The sequence below is a fragment of the Aquarana catesbeiana genome, linkage group LG05 (genome assembly GCF_042186555.1).
Source record: "Aquarana catesbeiana isolate 2022-GZ linkage group LG05, ASM4218655v1, whole genome shotgun sequence".
NCBI lineage: Eukaryota > Metazoa > Chordata > Amphibia > Anura > Ranidae > Aquarana > Aquarana catesbeiana.
The window spans coordinates 21,449,788-21,473,668 of NC_133328.1; the positions used below are offsets into that span (position 1 = coordinate 21,449,788).

At 43.3% G+C, this 23,881-nt stretch overlaps 1 protein-coding gene across 2 annotated transcripts in view; it reads left to right on the forward strand.

Annotated features, from left to right (window-relative positions):
• The window catches only part of CTDSPL (CTD small phosphatase like), a 127,833-nt gene that overhangs the window by 98,438 nt on the left and 5,514 nt on the right, over nt 1–23,881 (forward strand). For both annotated transcript variants that reach the window (XM_073629507.1, XM_073629508.1), the window contains 4 exons: nt 6,838–6,939; nt 10,525–10,581; nt 18,877–18,969; nt 22,952–23,137. In XM_073629507.1, the coding sequence (XP_073485608.1) occupies nt 6,838–6,939; nt 10,525–10,581; nt 18,877–18,969; nt 22,952–23,137 (438 nt within the window). The remainder of the gene's footprint in view (nt 1–6,837; nt 6,940–10,524; nt 10,582–18,876; nt 18,970–22,951; nt 23,138–23,881) is intronic.

A 23,881-nucleotide genomic window follows, 5' to 3' on the forward strand; every position in this document is an offset into this window, starting at 1 on the left:
TGTGTTTTGCTTTTCTTCCATCTTCCATTAACATCTCTGCTCGAAAACTGATTTCAGATGGTGTGATAACTCACATTTTGGCTGCCTTCTAATAAATTGGCTCTTTTTTTATCGCCTGACTGTTGCTTGGTTCATACTTTATATTTATGTGCCTAATTTTTATATTCAGCGTAGTAAATCCTAAATGTCGCAGGAGTGGAATTAATTTGGGAAGCTCTCAGAGCTGTCTAAGGCGGGAGGAAGCACACCTTTCACAATCTGAGCAGCGCGCTTTGAAAGAAGCGTTTTTATAATTTTTTTTTTATCCATTCATTAATGAGATTATATATATATATATTATATATGTATATATATATATATATATATATATATATATATATATATATATATATATATATATATATATATATATATATATATATATATATAATCTATGACTGTCATAGTGATTGCAGCGCAAGTTCTGCTTGGTCAGGAGCGGACATAAATGGGTACACGTTCTCTGTAAAGTGCTGAGTAATATACTGATGCTCTCTCTCTCTCTCTCTCTCTCTCTCTCTCTCTCTCTCTCTCTCTCTCTCTCTCTCTCTCTCTCTCTCTCTCTCTCTCTCTCTCTCTCTCTCTCTCTCTCTCTATATATATATATATATATATATATATATATATATATATATATATATATATATATATATATATATATATACGCACACACACACACACACGCATACATACACAATATCTGACAAAAGTGAGTACACCCCTCACATTTTTGTAAATATGTTATTCTATCTTTTCATGTGACGACACTGAAGAAATGACACTTTGCTACAATGTAAAGTAGTGAGTGTACAGCTTGTATAACAGTGTAAATTTGCTGTCCCCTCAAAATAACTCGACACACAGCCATTAATGTCTAAACCGCTGGCAACAAAAGTGAGTACACCCCTAAGTGAAAATGTCCAAATTGGACACAAAGTGTCAATATTTTGTGTGGCCACCATTATTTTCAAGCATTGCCTTAACCCTCTTGGGCATGGAGTTCACCAGAGCTTCACAGGTTGCCACTGGAGTCCTCTTCCACTCCTCCATGACGACATCACGGAGCTGGTGGATGTTAGAGACCTTGCGCCCCTCCACCTTCTGTTTGAGGATGTCCCACAGATGCTCAGTAGGGTTTAGGTCTGGAGACATGCTTGGCCAGTCCATCACCTTTACCCTCAGCTTCTTTAGCAAGGCAGTGGTCATCTGTGTTTGGGGTCGTTATCATGTTAGAATACTGCCCTGCGGCCCAGTCTCTGAAGGGAGGGGATCATGCTCTGCTTCAGAATGTCACAGTACATGTTGGCATTCATGGTTCCCTCAATGAACTGTAGCCCCCCAGTGCCGGCAGCACTCATGTAGTCCCAGACCATGACACTCCCACCACCATGCTTGACTGTAGGCAAGATACACTTGTCTTTGTACTCCTCACCTGGTTGCCCCCACACACGCTTGACACCATCTGAACCAAATAAGTTTATTTTGGTCTCATCAGACCACAGGACATGGTTCCAGTAAGCCATGTCCTTAGTCTGCTTGTCTTCAGCAAACTGTTTGCAGGCTTTCTTGTGCATCATCTTTATGTAGAGCAACAATCCTTGTTTTCAGATCCTCAGAGAGTTCCTTGCCATGAGGTGCCATGTTGAACTTCCAGTGACCAGTATGAGAGAGTGAGAGCGATAACACCAAATTTAACACACCTGCTCCCCATTCACACCTGAGACCTTGTAACACTAACGAGTCACATGACACCAGGGAGGGAAAATTACTAATTGGGCCCAATTTGGACATTTTCACTTAGGGGTGTACTCACTTTTGTTGCCAGCGGTTTAGACATTAATGGCTGTGTTTTGAGTTATTTTGAGGGGACAGCAAATTTACACTGTTATACAAGCTGTACACTCACTACTTTACATTGTAGACAAGTGTCATTTCTTCAGTGTTGTCACATGAAAAGATAGAAGAGAAGATTTAGAAAAATGTGAGGGGTGTACTCACTTTTGTGAGATACTGTGTATGTATATATATGTGTGTGTGTATATGTGTGTATATATATATATATATATATATATATATATATATATATATATATATATATATATATATATTAATATATATTATAGCATCAGTATATTACTCAGCACTTTACGGAGAACGTGTACCCATTTATGTCCGCTCCTGACCAAGTAGAACTTACGCTGCAATCCCTATGACAGTCATAGGTTCACGTGTTTTGTATGGATGCTGATCAGTCTGTATAGCCTGTTTTCACACAAGCTTTAGATTATATAAGAGCAGTGTGAACGGCAAGTTTTGACAAAGCGTTTGCAGAGCTTTCAGCAAGCTTTGTTGAAGCTTGTAGGGTCCATGCATGCTGGGCTTAAAAAAAAAAAAAAAAAAAAAAAAAAATTAAAAATAAAGCTGCTTCTACAGGAGTTTTGCCTGTAGAAGCAGCTCAATGTTATCCTATGTGTCTGTGCACATTAGGACATTTTAGGCTAGGTTTCCACTATTGCAACCTGAAAGTCGTGCGATTTTGCTGTGTTTTTGATGCGGCTGGAAACAAAGCCTGTGTATTCTTGGGGCCTATGGACCTCAAGTTGAATCAAAGTGGGGCCAAAGTTATGCAGGGGACTACTTTGAAGTCGCTGCAACTTGAAGTGGCACAGATATGAACAGTACTTATTGGCCATCATGGGGTATGACTTGTCATGCGGCTTTGCAGTCCCAAATCTCAATGTCAAGTTGCAATAATGGAAACCGAGCCTCAGAGGCGTATTTGAGGCTCAGCATTTAGAGGCAGAAAAAAAAAACACTGAAGACTCCTGAACTCCCGTACAAGAATGCTCTATATGAGCAGTTTTTCTTAAGCCCAGTGCGCACGGACCCTTAAAGTACCATTCAACTCCAGTTTGTAAATGTTCAACACAGATCCCAATGGGAGTGTTGATTGCCACTTTAAGCAAGCTGCTGGCAAGCTTCAGCAGATTTTCAGCAAGCTTCAAGAAATGCTGAAGACTGCTAGCAGCTTGTTTAACCAGTTCAGGACTTTCCACCGCACATTTACTGCGGCAGGGTGGCCCGGCTGCGCTAAAAAATGCACCTGTACTTTGTTCGTACTTCCCCACCTGGGGGTGCGCGCGCCGCCGGCGACCCGCTCCCACTGTGATTGGACACAGCGGGAGCCAATCAGCAGGTCCGGCGCACAGCATCCCCCACACAGTTAGCTCACATAGGGAACACATTTAACCCTTTGATTGCCCCTGATGTTAACCCCTTCCCTGCCAGTGTCATTTATATTGCAACAGTGCATTTTTTTTAAGCACTGATCACTGTATTGGTGTCACTGGTCCCCAAAAAGTGTCACTTTGTGTCCAATTTGTTTGCCGCAATATAAATATTAAGAATAGAGCCGGCAACTCCAAACTTCCTTGTTGATTCTTTATTGGTGCATAAAAAATGTGAGTAAAAAACATACAGGGGCTCACGTGTTCCAGCTTACAAGCCTTGATCACAGCACCGTGCTGTGCTATGATCAAGGCTTGTAAGCTGGAACGCGTGAGCCCCTGTATGTTTTTACTCACATTTTTTTTTTATGCACCAATAAAGAAGCAACAAGGACGTTTGGAGTTGCCGGCTCTAATCTTTGCATTTATGTCTATACCGGTGTGAGAGAGCGAATCAGAGCCAAGAGCACCCACTGTGGATTTTATCACAAGCCTGCAAAGGACTTGCATGGATTTTAAGCGCTGCATTATCTGCTTTGTTCACCTCCAACGTCGCAGTCCCGCTAAAAATCGCTGATCGCCGCCATTACCAGTAAAAAATAATAAGTCCTTAAATCTATCCCATAGTTTGAAGATGCAATAAGTTTTGCGCAAACCAATCAATATACGCTAATTGGGATTTTTTTATCCAAAAATATGTAACAGAATACAAATTGGCCTAAATTGATGAAGAAATTAGATTTTTTTTTTTACATCTTTTTATTGGATATGTTTTATAGCAGAAAGTAAAAAGTAATTTTTTTTTTTTTAAATTGTTCTCTTTGTTTATAGCGCAAAAAATAAAAGGTGATCAAATACCACCAAAAGAAAGCTCTATTTGTGGGGGATAAAAAAACATTAATTTTATTTGGGTAGAGTGTCGCACGACCACACAAGTGACACAATGCTGTATCGCAAAAAATGGCCTGGTCATTAGGGGGTAAAACCTTCCGGGGTTTAAAGTGGTTGTAAAACCCTTACAGACCACTTTTACCTACAGGTACGCCTATAATAAAGGCTTAAACGGAATATGCAATTAGAGGACCTCCAGCTGTTGCAAAACTACAAGTCCCATCATCCCTCTGCCTCTGGGTGTCATGCTTGTGGCTGTCAGAGTCTTGCTATGCCTCATGGGACTTGTAGTTCTGCAACAGCTGGAGATCCGCTAATTGCATATCCCTGGTTTAGGAGGTATTTACCATAGATCATCGGCGCATGCGCACTTTAGAAAGGGCGCGATCATGACGTTTTCTGTAAGGCCCATGCCGTGACCATCTGCTCCCGTGACTCCGGCCAGTCACAGAGCCGGAGTCCGCGGCCCCCGGAAGGAAGAGGGGTGAAGATGGAGGCTTCCACCAGCAGGGACATCGCAGGCTTCGTTTGCAGGGAAGTACAACATAATGGGCTAGTATGCGATGCACACAAGCCCATTATGCTTTTACTTCGCAGGGGAATAAAAATGGAGTAAAACCCATCAAGTGGTTAAAGAGGCAATCGGCACTCCCTTTATGATCTGTGTCCAACACTTACAAACACAAGTTGAATTGTACTTTAAAAGCTTCAACTAAGCTTGCTGAAGGTTCTGCAAATGCTTTGTCAAAATAAACCGGAGTTCACGTAAGAAGCCGCTACTTCTATCGACCAGAGCGCTGACACAGGAGGAGGTCACATGCTTCTCCATAGCCCAAAATACTGGGTATTGTAGCCAGCTCCGGAGGAGCAGTGGAAGAAGTATCGGCACAGTGGGCCAACTCAATATTGAACCCTACAGTCTAATACCCCGTACACACGGTCGGATTTTCCGACGGAAAATGTGTGATAGGACCTTGTTGTCGGAAATTCGGACCGTGTGTGGGCTCCATCACACATTTTCCATCGGGATTTTCCGACACATAAAGTTTGAGAGCAGGATATAAAATTTTCCGACAACAAAATCCGTTGTCCGAAATTCCGATCGTGTGTACACAAATCTGACGCACAGAGTGCCACGCATGCTCAGAATAAATAAAAAGATGAAAGCTATTGGCTACTGCCCCGTTTATAGTCCCGACGTACGTGTTTTACGTCACCGCGTTCAGAACGATCGGATTTTCCGACAACTTTGTGTGACCGTGTGTATGCAAGACAAGTTTGAGCCAACATCCGTCGGAAAAAATCCTAGGATTTTGTTGTCGGAATGTCCGAACAAAGTCCGACCGTGTGTACGGGGCATTAGACTGGGATGCCATTAAAGTTCATGTGCGTGTAAAGGCAGGTGTCCCAATACTTTTGACAATATAGTGTATATCCCAATCAAGGTTTTGCTGGAAAAGTTTTCTTCAGGTCTTTTAAAACATTAATATGCAATTAAAATTTTTTAATGTAGCTGATGTCTTTTGCATGCCTATCTAAGGTAATATATTTTTTTTTTAAAAATGTAAGTTTTCCATTTAAAAAGACACGTGTGTTTTGCTTGGCAGGCGTCTGCTTTATCTGGATTTGCTTTTCAACAGAAATGCTCTTTAAAGTTTAATATTGTGAGCTTGGACTAAAGAATCTTATCGATTTATAGCCGCAAGCTTACCGTCTGCGCTGTGCTTTGAGCCTTTTTGTCCTGCTACTGATTTACAATTTTGGGTGAAGAAAATGTTAAATTTAAAGCAGAACCCCAGCAAACACATCTTATTAGGTTAGGGCAGCAGTCTCCAAACAGCAGCCCGGGGGAGGGGGGGGCCGAATGTGGCCCCTTTCCTTTTTTTATCTGGCCCTTGGGGCACTATTCTACCAACTGGCATAAATGATGGAGCACCATTTCTCCTACTAACGCCATCAATGGGGCACTATTCTTCGCATTGATATCAACAACAAGGCACTATTATCCCATTGAAACCAATGATTTACTGGGGCATTTTCTAATCACACTGTCCAGTCTGGTCCCCCTTAAGTCTGAAGGACAGTAAACTGGCCCTTTGCTTAGAAAGTTTGGACACCTGGGTATATTATTATATATATATATATATATATATATATATATATATATATATATATATATATTTAAAAAAAATTTTTTGTGTATATATATATATATATATATATATATATATATATATATATTTACATGCATACATATACATTTTATATATATATATATACTTTTTTTTTTTTTTTTTTTTGCTGTGTCCAGTTGGGAATATTTTGGTAATTTCAGTCCTGGAAACCACACGGGAAATGGGGCCAATGCTGCCTAATTTGGGGACATGGCAGCAGGAAAGGCCTGTCCATTTCTTATCCTCTGCTGATCTATCCTAAGCAATAAAAAGTATATGGAGTTCCACTTTAACATTTTATGGAATAAAGCTGTATTAAATTCAAATTTTTAATTCTGTAATTGTTAGTCGCTGCTTAACTGGTGGTGTTTTGCCTTCATATAATACAGTATATGATGCTTCTATGCTTATCTATGCATGCACAACCTTTTTTTAAAAATTTCTTGCAGAGCAACAAATATACCATATATTTTTTTTAACCAATTTGTTCTTTTATTTCTTGATAGCCACCTACTAAATACCTCCTTCCAGAGCCGAACGTGTCCGATTATGGCAAGAAGTGTGTGGTCATTGATCTGGATGAAACCTTAGTACACAGTTCATTTAAGGTATTTGTACTGTATTTGTGGCCTGGAGCAATGCATGCTGCTCTGGCCTTGTGTGGGTTAAACTGCAGAAAATCACTTGGTTTCTGTAGCCGTTGCAGTGTTTGCACATTAGTCCATCCTTCCAGACATGCAAACTTACCCAGCCATGCTTTCTTCATGCTAAGCAACACAGGCTATTAAAATTTAAAGCAGTAGTAAACTTTTTGAACTTGTGCCTACAGGTAAGCGTACAATCAGGCTTTACCTGTAGGTACAATGAATATAGCGATGACGTCTTCAAGGCATGCACAGTGACGCTCTGCACTCAAGGCACGCAGTTTGCCGTGGGATGCAGAGCGCGGCGCCGCAGCTCCCATGCACAGTGATGTCATCCCGGGAACCCAGTAGGAAGACCAGGTGAAGATGGAAGCCCCGGCAGTGTTTGGCCTTGTGAGTAGTTCAGGACCAATTGCTGCCACGTAAATAAAGTCACATGCTCTCAGAAGCCCCTGCAGGGAAGCATTGCTCAGGAAATATAAATTATGGTTAATTTTCAGGTCTTGGGAACCCCTAGTAAAACCAATTCATAGGGTGTTAATGTGTCCTTTCTTCAGTGTTGTCACATGAAAAGATATATTTACAAAAATGTGAGGGGTGTACTCGCTTTTGTGAGATACTGTGTGTGTGTATATGTGTGTGTGTGTGTGTGTGTGTGTGTGTGTGTATATATATATATATATATATATATATATATATATATATATATATATATATATATATGTGTATGTGTGTGTGTATATATATATATATATATATATATATATATATATATATATATATATATATATATATATATATATATATATATATATATATATATAATAATGACTTTTATAGCGGGACTGCGATATTGTGGCGGACAATCGGACACTACTTTACACTTTGTGGAAACCAGTGACAATAATAAAGTGATCAGTGCTAAAAATATACGCCATCACTGTACTAATGACACTGGCTGGGAAGGGGTTAACATCAGAGGCGATCAAATGGTTAACTGTGTGCCTAACCAGTGTTTTTGTGTACTGTGGGAGGTTCTTTTACGAAGGGACGTGATGGATTTTATTCCCCGCTTTGCAGGGACAAAAAATCCATCACCCCCTATCAGAACGGAGCTCTGCCTTGTTTACGGGTGTCGGCAGATATCCATTGCCTGGCACCTGCAGATCGGCTTCTGCTGTGAGATAATCGCAGCAGAAGCGGCCTGCCAGCCCCCCAGCTGTGTGTGCGGAATCGCATATACACGTGATTCTGCACAGGAGAAATGCCCTGTAGCAGTATATCTGCTATAAAGGGCAGTCCTTAAAGGGGATGCAAAGGTTCAGGGTTTTTTTTTTTTTTTTACCTCTGCTGTGCAGTTGGTTTGGCACAGAGTTGTCCCGATCCTCCTCCTTCTGGGGTCCCTCAGCAGTGCTCCTGGCTCCTCCTCTTCTGGAGTGCCCCGTCAGAAAAGCGCTCTCCTTCGTGGACACCCATGCGGGCGTGCTCCTGTGTCCTGCATCTATTCACACAGAAAGCAGGACTCGGCCTCAGGGTTGATTTGATATAAATCACTAGTAAAAAGGCTTGATTCAAATCATAATTTTTAAAGAGCAACTGTCATTTCTGTCCCGCAGCAGATCCTCCTGACCCGCTATTGACTCACCGATTTGTCCCATTCACTTTAATGGGACGGCTGGTGATGCGGCAGTGACACAACAAGGTGAGGGACGTGGCGGCAGCAGGTGATTGGATGCCCGCTAACAGGCGCTGCCATGATGGAAGTGACAGGTGCTCTTTAAATGTAAGGACTCATTCTTGCTGGTAGTTAGAATCTTTAATATTTGCAAACAAAATGAAGGTTTCCTATTTAGAATAATAATCTGTCAGGTGAGTAAAACAGCGATATCAGAACCGATTCAATCATACAGTTTGAAGTGTACATAGATTTGCAAAACAATTGGATAAAGGGATATTCCTGAACTTTGTTTTATCTCATGATTACTGTAAAACTGTGTGAATGCATCAATGCATTGCATGTTATCTCAGCTTGCATTCATTGAATGAGTTTACCAAAAATGTAGATATTGCAGAATATACAGCCTCATGCTACATAACGAAGCTCCATTTCATGCTGAATAAACTAAATGATTAACTTATCTAAAAGTGGAGTTCCACCCAAAAAAAAAAAAAAAATAGTGAAGTGCTTAAAAAAAAATTTAAAAAAACATTTGGAGAAATTTTTTTTTTTTTACTCACCTCTAAATGCCTGTTGCTAGGGGGTTCCTCGTAATCTGCCTCCTTCGGTGCCTGGGCTCCTGACGTCACTTCCCTCGGCGCAGGAAGGGAGATCGCCTCTCCACCCTCCCTCTTGTCAATCATCTGGGACACGTGACCGGTCCCAGATGATTGCAGGACCAGTAACTGCTCGCGGCGCGGCTCGCGCATTCCCAATGGGTGCCTAGCTGTGAAGGCACAGCCGGGCGCCCACAGTTAAAATGCCGGCGCCGCCGAGCGGAGGGTGGGACAACTGGGGCTTCAATCCCCCGCATCGCTGGACCCTGGGACAGGTAAGTAAAGTCAGCAGCTGCAGTATTTGTAGCTGCTAACTTGTTTAATTTTTTTTTTTTTTTTTTTTAAATGGGAACCCCGCTTTAAATAGAAAACTATCTACATAGATTTTTACTCCAAAAGCATTTTATTAAAATAAATTAGATAAAAATCAAAATTATTACCCCCCCGGCGCCCGTGTCATTGGATTGGATTGACAGCAGGGAGCCAAAGGCTGCTGTCAGTCTATCCAATCAGGGCACGAGACTCCGGCCGGAGCTGGTGTGCTCGTTCCCGTGGCGGGAAACACAGGGCTCAGGTAAGTATAACAGGGGGCTGCTGAGTGACAGAAGGTTTTTCACCTTAATGCATAGAATGCATTAAGGTGAAAAAACACAGAGTGTTTACAACCCCTTTAAGTGGTTAAACAAAGTTCCAAAAGAAAAAAAAAAAATATCACGTGACGTGTTGGGATTGGCACATGGGCACTGTTCCTCCCAGCGCACACCGGCAGCTATGCATTCAGCGGGGCCGCTGGTACGAACAAGCCCTAAAACGCAAGATGATGTAAATCACCAAAATGACGCAATACAAAACAAGACAACTATCATTGTCCTAATGGAGTACAGGTTTCCTTTAAGGTCGACGTGCAGAAACATTGAAGCGCCGATCCTTCTCTTTTCTGTGAGGGGGGGGGGTGATTTTTAACGCCGTCTGTGCCGCAATCGCCAGCCAAGTCAAGAGAACATGGCTGCACCTCATGACAGCGAGAGAAGTTCATTGACAGGCTGTCGCCAATCACTCCCGGTAGGATATCTATCCATCTGTGGCCAGCCTTTTGTTACTCGACATCTCCCAGGTCTGTGCTCCGTAAACCTTTCATGCTCCAGGCGTACAACTACATCCATTGAAAGCGTCTGAATGATTTATGGTTCAGTTCTGTCGGTGACACCTTCTGTATTGTATTCATCAGGAGAATGCATCTGGTATTTAATTGGATGTTTTGTTCTTTTCTTTTAGCCAATTAACAATGCTGACTTTATTGTCCCTGTCGAAATTGACGGAACGATACATCAGGTAGGTGATTTAAGCGTATGCTTTTATTTCATACAGGAATAGCAGCTGTCTTCACTTTTCTCTTGCTGGTTAAATAATATGCTTAATGTTTTCTGCTCTGACACTTACAAGCACCTTTGTTGTAGAATCAATGGTCCAGGAATACCAACCTGGAGAATATTTATAATAGGTGCGTTTGTGAACAAGTGAAGCTCAGCCAATCTGTTCTCTGGTTCAGGCATTTCTTTCTGCCGTATGCTTTGTCACACACACAACAGATTATGACCATCGGAACTCACTGTCATGCTTAATGTGATATTAAAGCGGAAGTAAACCCATCCATACAACAGTTACGTTTCCGGCACATGCAGGAAATGTGACCCCCCCATTGGTTGTGCTCTCAACCAAAACTGTCAAACCATCCAATTGCTGGTGTCTTAATTGATCACATGTGCTGCATCATGGCAGATTAAACAGAGGCCAAAATGGCAGCTTCCTTGGCTGAAAACGACAGGTGGGTTTACTTCCACTTTAAATTTTTGTTTTTAAACAAAAAATAAAATAAAAATAACAAACATGTCATACTTACCTGCTCTGTGCGGGGGTTTTGCACAGAGCAGCCCCGATCCTCCTCTTCTCAGGTCCGTTACCAGCACTCCTGGCCCCTTTATCCTGCCAAGTGCCCCCAGAGCAAGCATCTTGCAATGGGGGCACCCGAGCCGCTGCTCTGTGTGTCCCTTCAGACACTAAGCCACAGCTCAGCCCCTCCCCCTCTCTCTTCTCATTGGCTCACTTACTTTGACAGCAACAAGAGCCTATGGCAACTGATACAAAGACAGAGCTGTGCCGCTCCAGATGGGATTGATTGCTCCCTTCAACCTTTGTGGTGCAGGTCCAGTCCGCATCCTGAATAAGAGCCAATGGTTCATGAAACGTTGTCCGCACTCCCAGGTATGAAACGGTGATAATTACTTTATTGAAGATAAAAATCCATCAAGATGCATCATAAGACATCATGAGACCTCTATGCGGGCATGGCAAGGTTGACGCGTTTCACAAATAAAGGTTCGCTTAGTCATAATCTGGCACCTACTGTGTGTATCAGCCAATCAGGAGGGAGAGTCCCGGACAGCTGAGTCTCTCGTACAAAATTGCTGAATCGAGAGGTTGGTAAGTATAAGGGGGGGCTGCTGCCCACAGAAGGCTTTTTATCTTAGTGTTACTAAACCCACAACAGTAAAATCAGTCTGTATATGCAGTAAAGCATGCTTGTTATACTCACTGTGGAACCTAAGGGGTTAATCCTCTGCACTGTCTAAAAAGGCTGTGTGATCCTGTCTCTCTGATCCTCCCCTGACTCCAGACCGTTTCCTGATAGAACAGAGCATTAGGGGACAGGCTGCACATGCTCAGTTTGGTGTGTATTTCTAGAGAGTTTTTCTTTTTCTCTTGGGAGGGTGCATGTGATCAGCACAGGGCCAATCAGCACTGTCCATACAGAGGGTCAATGGAAAATTAACTCCTACAAGCTTTAAGCAGACAGTGATGCAAGTCGTAAGACTGCTCTAACTGCTGATGAGAAAAGGTATTTAGCAGTTTACTTTTATTAAAACTATTGCATTTCCATGTTGTGTGTACTGTGGGAGACCAGATATAGTGACGGCAGGCTCCTGGATTTAGTAACACTTTAATGCATAGATATAAAAAAAAAAAACACCTGCCTTTTAGGACCACTTTAAGAGGGTGCAGACCCTGCTTAACCCCTTGGAGCCGGTGCCTCCCAGCCCCTCCATGGGTTTAGGATGCCAGGAGGTGAGATGTATGATCATGTGACCGCGGCGATTGGCTGTCACATGATTGGAAACTTGCAATCGGGAGCTTTCCGTTAGCTGCCGGGAGCGCACAGGGCACGCACTCTCAGCGCAGCTGTATTCACCCTAATGAATGCAAATGTGCTGCCGCTCGGCGCCAAGGCCCACCCGCCAAATGGCCACATATTTGGGCGCGGCCGGCACCAAGGGGTTAAAAATGATTACACTGGATTTTTATAAAATGAAACAAAAGAGAGCACATCCGCCTTTATCTTTGGCACCACTTTGTTTGAAAAAAATCCAGTAAAATACCCACTAAAGCAGGGGTCTCAAACTGGCAGCCCTCCAGCTGTTTTGAAACTACAAGTCCCATCATGCCTCTGCCTGTGAGAGTCATGCTTGTAACTGTCAGCCTTGCAATGCCTCATGGGACTTGTAGTTTCGCAACAGCTGGAGGGCCACCAGTTTGAGACCCCTGCACTAAAGTGTTAAAATAAGACATGTAATCCTTCATTACATCCGGTGTACGGGACCTCCTCACAATCTCCATCCTCAATACCGATTAATGAAGTACTCTTGCAGCAAAATACAGCGGATACACATTTACTGATGTGTTTTAATGGACAAGCCGTCTTCCTCTGAGCTAACCTGCTTTCTGCTCACAAGATATTGCATTCATTGCTTCAAACTGTGCATTCATTTTATAGATCCCGTGGTGTCTTGCTAGTTGTTATATGCATATTGCTATACTTAGGCATTTAGACTGTACCTAAAAGATTTTTTTACCTTAATGCAGAGAATGCATTAGAGATATATAAAAAAAAAAAACCCTTTTAGCCTTTAGGCCCCTTTCACACGGGCGCCTCCGTGTAGCAGATTCTGCTTGCACAGATGGGGATCGCTCTGCTGATCCTCGCTAAGCAGGCAGATGACAGGTCTGTGTCTGCTCCACTGTGCAGGATGGACACGGACTCAGTTCCACTCTCCTCTATGGGGAAATCAGATGGAAATGGTCCACCTTTCTGTCTGTTTTCATGTGATCGACCGGACGAATGGAATATAGGACCACCATCCGTCTGTTTTTTTTTTTTTTTTTTTGTGGGCAGGATCAGATGGCGGCGGGTGCCAGCGGACATCTGCCTTTTCATAGGGTAAACTGGAGGGTCCAATTGGGTCCACCTGAAAAACTGACAGGTGGACCTGATCGGACAGTCCGTGTGAAAGGTCCCTTTATAATCACTTGAAATTGTATGCAGTCTCCCAAAGTGGCTGAATGCAGTAGGATATTGATGATGGTAGTGATGACAGAATTAAAGGGTCACTAAAGCCATTTTTTTAAAAATAACAAACATGTTATACTTACCTCCACTGTGCAGCTTGTTTTGCACAGAGTGGCCCCAAACCTGGTCTTCTGGGGTCCCTCGGCGGCTGTGTCGGCTCTTCCCCCCCCCCCCCCCCGCAAGGACTTAACACCTTCATGCGAGCTCCCTCGCATGCTGTTGAGTGCTTGCGGGCGCGCTCCTGTGATACAGCCAGCGGCCATAGCCACTCGCTGTATCGCTTGGCCCCGCCCCCCGGGCGCAGCATCTTTGGATGTGATTGACAGCAGCGTGAGCCAATGGCTGCTCTGCTTTGAATCCATCCACTCTAGCCAATCAACAGCCAGGCTGAGCGACGAAGAGGATGTTGGGAGCGAGCGCGGGACTTTCGAGTGGTCAGGTAAGTAAAACGGGGGGGCTGGGGGGGCGGGCAGTATTGTCTGATGTTTTTTCACCTTAATGCATAGAATGCATTAAGGTGAAAAAACTTTTACCTTTACAACCCCTTTAAGGATTGTGTATGCTCACTAGCAGATTGTGTAGTGAACTACACAGGATTCTCCATGATTCTCTTCACTTACTGCCAGCATTTAAGCCTTGATGAAGGGGGAGGGGGGTGTACCCCCAATGTACACATTGGCTTTCTCTTCTGACCTGTCTTCATGTGAAGTAATGACTTGCTGGACTCGCATTAAACCTGTGATGCTCCCTTCTTCCTTTCTACATCCTTTACACTACTCTGGGGACCCCTAGTTACACCCCAGTTGACGGAGGTCTGCCTCCAAAATTTGGATCTCAAGCCCTATTTTTCCTACTTTTGGGTCCGGCGGTCTACCAACACGTCTGTTGTAATATTTTTATTAGCACGCAGTGGTATGGCCGCCGTTGGTCAATACCACAACTTTATAAATAGGCCTCTCAAGTGTCATGTTAAATTGGCTTTTTGTACAGTAAAATGGTTCCTGGATAGCATTAGCCATTCACTCAATAAAATGTATGTCTTTCCACGTTTTGATTTCCCTTCATAGCTGAAGTGAAGATGATCTCGGATCTGTAAGGTGGAATGAGGTTGTTGCCCGGTTCAAGTAATCCAGGATAGGCTGTTTACACTCCACCTGGCCTACCCTCGATTACTTGCATTGGGAGACAGCTGTGTGTCACCTCTCTGCACCCGGACAGTGGCTCGTCTCCTTAACACGGAAAACCTACCACATGCTTCTGTGTCATTCCTGATCACCAAAGTTTCATGATCTGAACGTGTTTTTACTTTTTGGTTAAAAAGCTAACGCTATACAGTATAGACTTACTACAGAGCGAAAGTGAACCCAAAGCCAAAACTTTCTTTTCTAACGATTTCAATAGTGTAGGGAAGAGTTAGAATCTCTGTCATGTATTTTTTTTTTTTTTTTTTCGTGTACAATTTTTTATATTGTACATGATGTCAGCAAGGGGAAAGCCACACAACTAGCGAAAAGAAGCTGTTTTTGGGAAGTGGCCACGTTGCCAGAAGGACGCCTCCAGGAGCAAGGACGAAGGTAAGTAATTCTGTAAATGGCAGATCGCCTAGACCAGTGATGGCGAACCTTGGCACCCCAGATGTTTTGGAACTACCGTATTTTTCGCTCCATAAGACGCACTTTCCCCCCCCCCCAAAAAAATGGGGGAATATGTCTCTGCGTCTTATGGAGCGAATACTGACCAGAAGTCTGCCCCCTGGCCGCCGTGTTACAATACCGTGGCGACCGCCGAGCAGTATGGCCGCATAGATCCACTCTGCACCAGGGAATCGGCTTCAACATTCACAGCCCAGGACCTCTCCAGCAGCGATCCATCTAGCCTCCTGGCTTCCTCATACCTTGCTGACCGTCCAGACAGGTGGAGACGCCGCCAAGACCCGCTGCCGGTTAAAAAAAAAAGTATCAGCTTTCTGCCCGACCATGCCGCGCTGGCTTCACCAAAATGGTGGCGGGTGTCACAATGCACCGCCAGCTGCTGGACCTCCAGAGCCTTCCTACTCGGCTCGAGCAGCAAGCGCAGGCTCAGATTAACATGTCATTGCAGGTGAGCAAACTTCACACCATGCCCTGGAGGTTAACCCCTTATCGCCCTCCACAAGCCCAGTGAAATCTAGATTCTGGGGAGCCAGATGTATCTTCTCCTCCTATGGATGTGGCAGACTCCTCTCCTTCACAGCACCCTCCTGTCACTCTCCCAAACCCCATTGCACAGTTCCCAACTACAGGCCAGCCCATGTCAGATGTCACTATGAAAGACATGCTCATGTCGCTGAAGGCCTCTATACAAGCATACGGCGGTGGAATGCACGCCATCCTGTTAGCGCGAGCCAGGTGGCTATCAAAAAGCAGAAAAGCAGCGCCAGCCTAAGTGCAGTATTTAAAACGCGCACATTTTAATATCAGTAGAAATGCACTCACTCTGAGTATGACATATACAGGCACATCAATAAATTTGGTCCGGGTGGGTGGTGTGGTAGGCAGCAGGGCTCCACAGGGGGTGATCCTTGTGTGCTGTAGTGTCCTCGTCTGGTCCCGTCTGGCGGCGCTGGTGGATTCCAGTGTCCCAGGCTGGGGTAGAAGAGGCACAGCGTGGATCATCCGTTCGTTTGGTCCCGGATCGCGGAGTAATGACGCTATGGGCGTGCACGCGTTCGGAGCATGCGTGCTCCTTCGTCAGGCCTCCTCAGTCTACTATTTTATTGTAGAAAGTGTAAAACAGAAAGTTCAAAAATGGTGACTAAAATAGTATAAAAAGATGTGGTTGCAGTGAATATACACAGAGATAATATAGCAAATAACCACAATGCTCTGTTTGTGGAATACGCATACACAGAGTGGTACCAGAGTGGTATATTATTCTGTTACATTTTATTCAATATTTTAGTACACCATTTGGTTCAGAATATTTTTTTTCTTGTTTTCCTCCTCTAAAACCTAGGTGCGTCTTTTGGTCAGGTGCGTCTTATAGAGCGAAAAATACGGTACATTTCCCATGATGCTCATGCACTCTGCATCATGGGAAATGTAGTTCCAAAACATCTGGGGTGCCAAGGTTCGCCATCACTGACCTAGACCAACGGAACCTTAGACCTTTGCTATATGGACCCTTTCCATCTCGTTTGTGGACTGCAGAGTTCTGAAAATGTTCTGAGGAACCACATTATGCCCGTGATCTCTACACTGGTCAGCCATAGGGCACACCCCATTGATTAGCTATCAGTTGCAGTACACATGTACCCCTCCCCAAAGAATTATAAAATATCAGCCTACAATGCCTAGCAATGTGGGAAGTTTTCCAGTCCCAAAAAGACTTGATAGCTGCCCAGTACACAGACTTTTTTTGGAAGACATACATTAACATACACTATACACCAGCGATCTCCAAACTTTCTAAATAAAAGGCCAGTTTACTGTCCTTTTAGGCGCCGTTCACATTTTGGCGTCCCGGATAGTGCGTGGAATCGCCACGATTCTGCCTGCGATCCCAAATTGTGGGACGCCCGTGCGATCACCATCGCTTCCAATGGCACCCCGATTGCGGTACGACAGGCATCCCACAATTCTTTTTGATGAGGTTACCGTTATTCAACAGGTGACAATCACAGCAATCGCACCGTGACTGGGGTGCCATTGGAAGTGATGGGGATCGTGGGAAGAATCGCAGCGATTCTGTCCACGATCCGGGGCGCCAAGATGTGAACAGAGCCTTAGACTTTAGGGGGCCGGACTGTGGCCATTGGAAGTAGAAAACGTCCTGGCAACAGTGGGAGTAAACAATGGCCCATCTTTGGTGTCAATGAGAAGAATTGTGCTCCATCATTGGTGTCATTTGGTGGGAAGAATCATGTCCCATCGTTGGTTTCAGTGGGAGGAACTGTACCCCATCATTGGTATCATAAGGAGGAACCACACCCCACTGTTGGTGTCATTGGGAGGAAACATGACCTTATGTTGGTGTCTTACGTGACCTTATGATGTTGAGCTAAAACGTTTGGATTAACCTTCCTACTTTTTACGAATAAAAATGTTTGATTTTGAACATAAATCACCTTCTGATTGGTTTTAAGGCTCCCTGGTCACTACTACCCAGAGTTCAATCACCCATTCTTACCCTGGCAAGATCCTTATGGCATGGGTTTATAAAGATTTGCCCATATTTTGATATGGGTTTGGAATCATCCTATAATTTCTCATGTCTATCTTTTCCCAGACTCCTCCTTTTGGCAGGCTTGACCATCCTTGCAGACACATATTGCAACAATACCTTACACGCATTTGACCATACCAGGGAAGCTTATGGTCTTCCCCATGTGGCCTTCTATAGGTATTTACAGATACAACATGCCATTCAGACACAGTTTGGGTCCCACAATTTTTCCAATTACCCCTTTTTAAGATCACAAGAGCCAGGGGCTAATTTTGTACATCTAATCTGGACCTGCCCGATATTCTCTCAATACTGGAGGCAAGTCGAAGACTTGCTCTCCTCCATGCTTTCCACCACTGTCCCATTGACTCCGTAAATTTGTCTACTAGGTCTGTTAGGTGAAGAACTCTGGTCTAGAGAACTAGATTTCTCATACACTAATCTGTGTTTAGCCTGTAAATTAATCAACCTTAAATGAATGCAACCTTCCCCACCTTCGGTGCATCAGTGGATACACGCAGTAAATCAAGTTTTACCAAAGAGAAGGTTATTTATGAACGTAGGGGATGCCCCCCAAAACACAACAAAATCTAGGACATCTGGTGTGGTTCCACTCGCTGACGAATTCTGGGAATTACCCTCATTTCTTAGGTTTGATGCTTTAAGTTTCGGTCTAACTTATGGCTTATGACATATGTATTTTTAAATCATTATAATGAACCCAGGAAAACAGTATTTTGTTTGTTGGATTTGTACTGCTCATGGTACGTTGTCATTGTATCTTACATGCCATCTGATTGTCACATTATGATTCGGATGCTCTGTCATGGTACCTTTTTTTTTTGCAATAAACTGAGTTTAAAAAAAAAACAAGTTTTAGTTATGGATGTAGTTTTCGTTCTTTCCTCGTAGAGCGTTTATCTTTCTTTCAGGTAGCGCTCTGCCTTCGATAGGTCTGGACTAAAAATTTAAGTTTACCTTGTCCATGTTTTTTTTTTTTTTTTTGCCCGTTCTCCCTCTAGGTGTACGTATTGAAGAGACCGCACGTAGATGAATTCCTTCAGAAGATGGGCGAGTTGTTTGAGTGCGTCCTGTTCACGGCCAGCCTAGCGAAGGTGAGCAGGTCCTTCTCCGTCAGGTTCTGCACTCTTTGTATGTCTTCATTTTTATTTTCTTGCCTTTAGCCTTTTCCGTTGTGTCTTTTCTTGAGGACGAAGGCTGTTTTTTTCAGAAATTGTCTTACCTTTCTCCCTTTTCTTCCTTGCTTCTTTTTGTCTACCAGTGTGTCTTTGTGCTTTCTGCTAGTTTGTGGGTAAGTGTTCCCATGGTAACAGTTCCACGACATATGGGCTATGCTCATAATGTAGACTCCATGCACCGCACATGAAGCCTGTATGTAGAGACCCTACGTTACCATGGTTAATAGCAGCCATTATAATATGTCTCTCTGTAGACCTTGGCACGCCCTGCTTCCCTTTTCCTGCAGCTTTTGCAGGCAAGACCTCGAACCTTCAAAGCCGCACGGAGAGGAGCAGGGCATGCTGGAAATGTTGAACTCTAGTAATTTTGTTTTTGGATAGAATGGGAAAGAAGGTAGATCCTCTCAATGTTTTATTGCTGTCTGTGTCACGGCTGGGGAAATTTCCACTGACTTCTTGTCTGGTGACCCTCAGAGCTTTACGTTGAGCTGGACTTTTTTCTCCCCTCTCATTGTAGAACATTCTCATTATATTTGAAGAAGTCACTTTGTTGTTGGTCTTTGACTATTTTGGGAATTCACTATATTAATATATGGAGATTTCCCTCCAGAAAAAAGAAATAGGAAAGGCCCAAACCAATGTCGGTCACCTGAGACAGAAACTGGGAGGAAATTTCCTCAATGAAGAGTCCAGGGATCCATAGAAGCATAAAAGATTTAATCCTTCTCCACTCCAGCCAAAACCTTTTTCCTAGGTTTGGATAAAGGTCCTCTTTTATGTGTACCTGTTAACTTGGATTACATCTGTCAGTTGATTTGTGGACTAAATCAAGCTGGGTGATTGGGCCAAGTCCACCGAAAATATTTAAGTTTGGTTGGTGACACTGGCTTCTTGTATCATTGGGAGACTTGAAGAGATTTCTCTGGCCTTGAGGAAGAGACTTGACCACTTCCCTCTGCTCTTGTCTGTTACAAAGCTAAAGAAGGGAGTTTGAGTCTTCCTGCTGCTCTCATGCCCTCTAATACCTGGAGAATCCATTCATAGCTCTGAATTGCCTTTTATGTTGCTGGCAGAAGGTGTGAGGATGTGGAAAGTTGAGACGGAGGCTGGTGTCCATGAGTGGTATAAGTAGGCATTGGGTGATTGGGCACCACCTGCATTCACCCAAAAATGAACACAAAATATAATATCTGGTGACTTTAAAGAGTATCTATAACCAAAACTTTAGTTTTGGATAGAGTGGGGAATGTTTAGAACCTCTGAGATAGATATATATCTATAGATAGATAGATATATGTATGTGTATATATATATATATATATATATATATATATATATATATATATATAGAGAGAGAGAGAGAGGTGTATATATATTTATATAGAGATATATCTATCATATATTTTTTTTTTTTTTTAATATAGAAGAAAAGAGGGCTTATGTATGGTCTGCATCAAGTGAAAGACTTGTGAGCCAGTACATATTGGGGGTCTTTGTCCTCTTCATCAAAGCTAATAGACATATTATAGATAATAGAAATATTATCTCACAATGCTTGTAAAATACAGCATTCATCTGGGCTGCTATTTGAAATCATGGGGCCCCCATACAGCTTAACTGGCTTCAAGGTGTCCCTTGGTGCAATATCAGATGTCTCACTTTTAAGACCGAGAAAGGGACTGAGGATATAAATTCCACCATCCCTTTCTCTGCAGCCTCAGCTGCACTGGACAGTGAATGAACAAAAAGCACTCTGTACTGGGGGGTCCTTTACATTCAGAAACTGAAGCATAGTTAATGCAGTTTGTGAATGAACACAGAGTGATCGGTACACTCATTATGTTCAATCAGGCAAAGAAGGGGCTGGTAAATACGACCTATTTCCCCCCACTCTGTCCTGAAACATACAGGGGATGGGGTCCAGTAATTGGCAATTACCTCTGATTCCCCTTGCAGAGCTGGGCCCCTGTACAGGAGGATTGGTGGGTACCCACTTATGAGCAGCCCTGGCTATCATTAAAGAAATACGTGGGCTGTCTTTGCAGAAATCTCACTTGAATAATGCCATTTCTTTGGCTGCCACACTGGTTTCAGTGCTAAGTTTGACAACTCAGTCCTTGTCTTCCAATTATTCTTCTGTGTTGTCACCCTGTCACTTAAATTTGCGGCGAAGACTATAAGCTGCACTGGCGGTTGATACACTGGCATGTTTTATTGTCGCAATCAGAACACAACAGCAATTTGTGATTGCTTACATTTTATTTTTCAATTATTTACCTTTTAAAAAAAAAAATAAAAATCCTACAGTCAATGGTGGTATGTGGCAATTTAAACCCTCACATTTAAGGGGAAAAGAAATTAAAAAATTAATTGATGACAAGTGAGATTTTTAAACCACCTCAGACAGGACTTGAAGTTTATTTATTCACAGATCTCGTATATTAACCACACGCCCACCAGGCACTTTTACCCCCTTCCTGCCCAGGCCAATTTTCAGCTTTTAGCGCTGTTGCACTTTGAATGACAGTTGCACGGCCATGCTACACTGTACCCAAACTAAATTTTCTTCTTTTTTTCACACAAATAGAGCTTTCTTTTGGTGGTATTTAATCGCCACTGGGGTTTTTATTTTTTGCTAAAGAAACAAAAGACCAAAATTTTTGAAAAAAATGTTTTCATAGTTTGTTATAACATTTTGCAAACATATCATTTTTCTCCTTCACTGATGTGCACTGATGGGCTGTACTGGTGGGCACTGATGAAGAGGCACTGAAATTGTACTGATCGGCACTGATAGGCGGCACTGAGGGATGGTACTGATGAGCGGCACTGATGGTCACCGATAGGCAGCGTTGATGGGCACTGGCACGGAGCACTGATGGGGGGAACTGATGGGCAGCATGGGGCACTGATGGGCGGCACGGGGCACTGATGGGCGGCACTGGGCACAGATGGGTTGAACTGGTGGGCACTGATTGGCACTGATGGCATTCGTCACTTATGACCATTCAAATAACGGGCATCTCCAGCCTCTAAATAAGAGGACACATAAGTAATATGCATTGTTCAAATAATTTGAACGAAGAGACTTTCAGTAACCCAATCGTGGCTGGGTCACTTTAATGTCGAGAAGTAAAGGATAAGAGGTATGCCTTGTACCTGGTCTATTTCAGCACTGAAGGCTTTAATGTATTTTTTGGTTTGTTTAAGGCTTACCCTAGTACTTAATACTTCATGTTTGTTACTTTGGCAGTGCTGGTAGTTTAGGTGTTAGACACAGTGGTAGATTATTCTGTTTTCCATAGTATTTGGAATGTAGATGCAGTTGAGCCTTGGACACTGTCGCCTGGCAATTCCAATTGACATTACCCCTTAGCAGCCGACTACCCCAGCAAGGCATACTCACCCATCTACTCCCCTCGCCACTTCCCCCAATGCAGGAGTCCACCCAGTGTTGGAGCTCACTGTAGTGAAATGATGATGTTGCTGCCCTGTTCACTTGACCGTGTTCAGGCTTGGCTGCTTAGGCTGAAGAACTGTTGAATGTGCGGGGGTCAGATGCTGCCCCATACCCAGAAGCCCAGCTCCATTAGCGCAAATGAGCGAGGGCTCTGGCAGAGTGGTAAGGCAGAATGTGGATTGGTTAAGTATACCTTGCTTGGGAAGTTTGGACTATCAGAAGGCACTGTCACTCTGCCCTGAATAGACAGGTGATTGTGTCTTAACCCGCCAAAACTGAAATTGCTGGACTGGCCATGAACACATGCACAGAGTGGTCAGTGTCTTTTTTTTTTTTTTTTTGCAAATAGTACTATACTTGCTGTCAATGACCATATTGTAAATGTGGACTATCCGTTTACCATTTGTTAAATGTCATCTATTGCAATTCTGTTTTAAGTATGCCGACCCCGTGGCCGACTTGCTGGATCGATGGGGTGTGTTTAATGCGCGACTCTTCCGAGAATCCTGCGTGTTCCACAGAGGAAACTACGTGAAAGATCTGAGTCGTCTAGGAAGAGAGCTGAGCAAAGTCATCATTGTGGACAACTCGCCAGCGTCCTACATCTTCCACCCGGAGAATGCGGTAAGTAAACCTCCTGGGTTTATGTGTGTGTGTATATGTATGTGTGTGTATAGATAGATTATAGATCTATAATGATGGGGATATATATGTATATATAATATACACACACTACCAGTCAAAAATGTTAGAACACCCCCATTTTTCCAGTTTTTAATGAAATTTAAACCATTCCAAGTTCAATGATACTGAGGTGAAAAAAAAAAGTTTAGGTCAACAAAAGCTGAAAAATGTACATTTCAGAGTTCTACAAAAAGGCCCTTTTCAGGGAAGGAGTATTGGGTTATCAACTCAGTTATTCTGCAGCAATGTAAGTAAATTAGGCCTTAAAAGCCTGTCAAAAACAGGTACCCGCTCCCCCCTCCCCCAAAAGATGCCAAATGTGGCACCGGAGGGGGGGGGGGAGAGACAGATAAACGGAAGTTCCACTTTTGGGCGGAACTTCGTTTTGAGGTCTTTCCTTTAGAGAAATTGCAAAGAAAGCTAATGTTATGTGAGTACAGTTTTCTACACCATCAAAATGCACTTGGAAACTGGAGGAAACTCCCATTCAAACCTGAGCGTTTTGTAGCTTGAAGCCTGAAGCTACAAAACGCTGGAGGGGAAAAAAAAACAATTATTCTCTATGGAGATGGTTCACATCTCCACTCCAAAACGCCTGAAGCTCAAACAAGTTCTGGAACTTTTTTTTTTAGGCAGATTTTGGCGTTTTTCTGCTTTTTACATTGGTGACCCTTTGACCTGTGC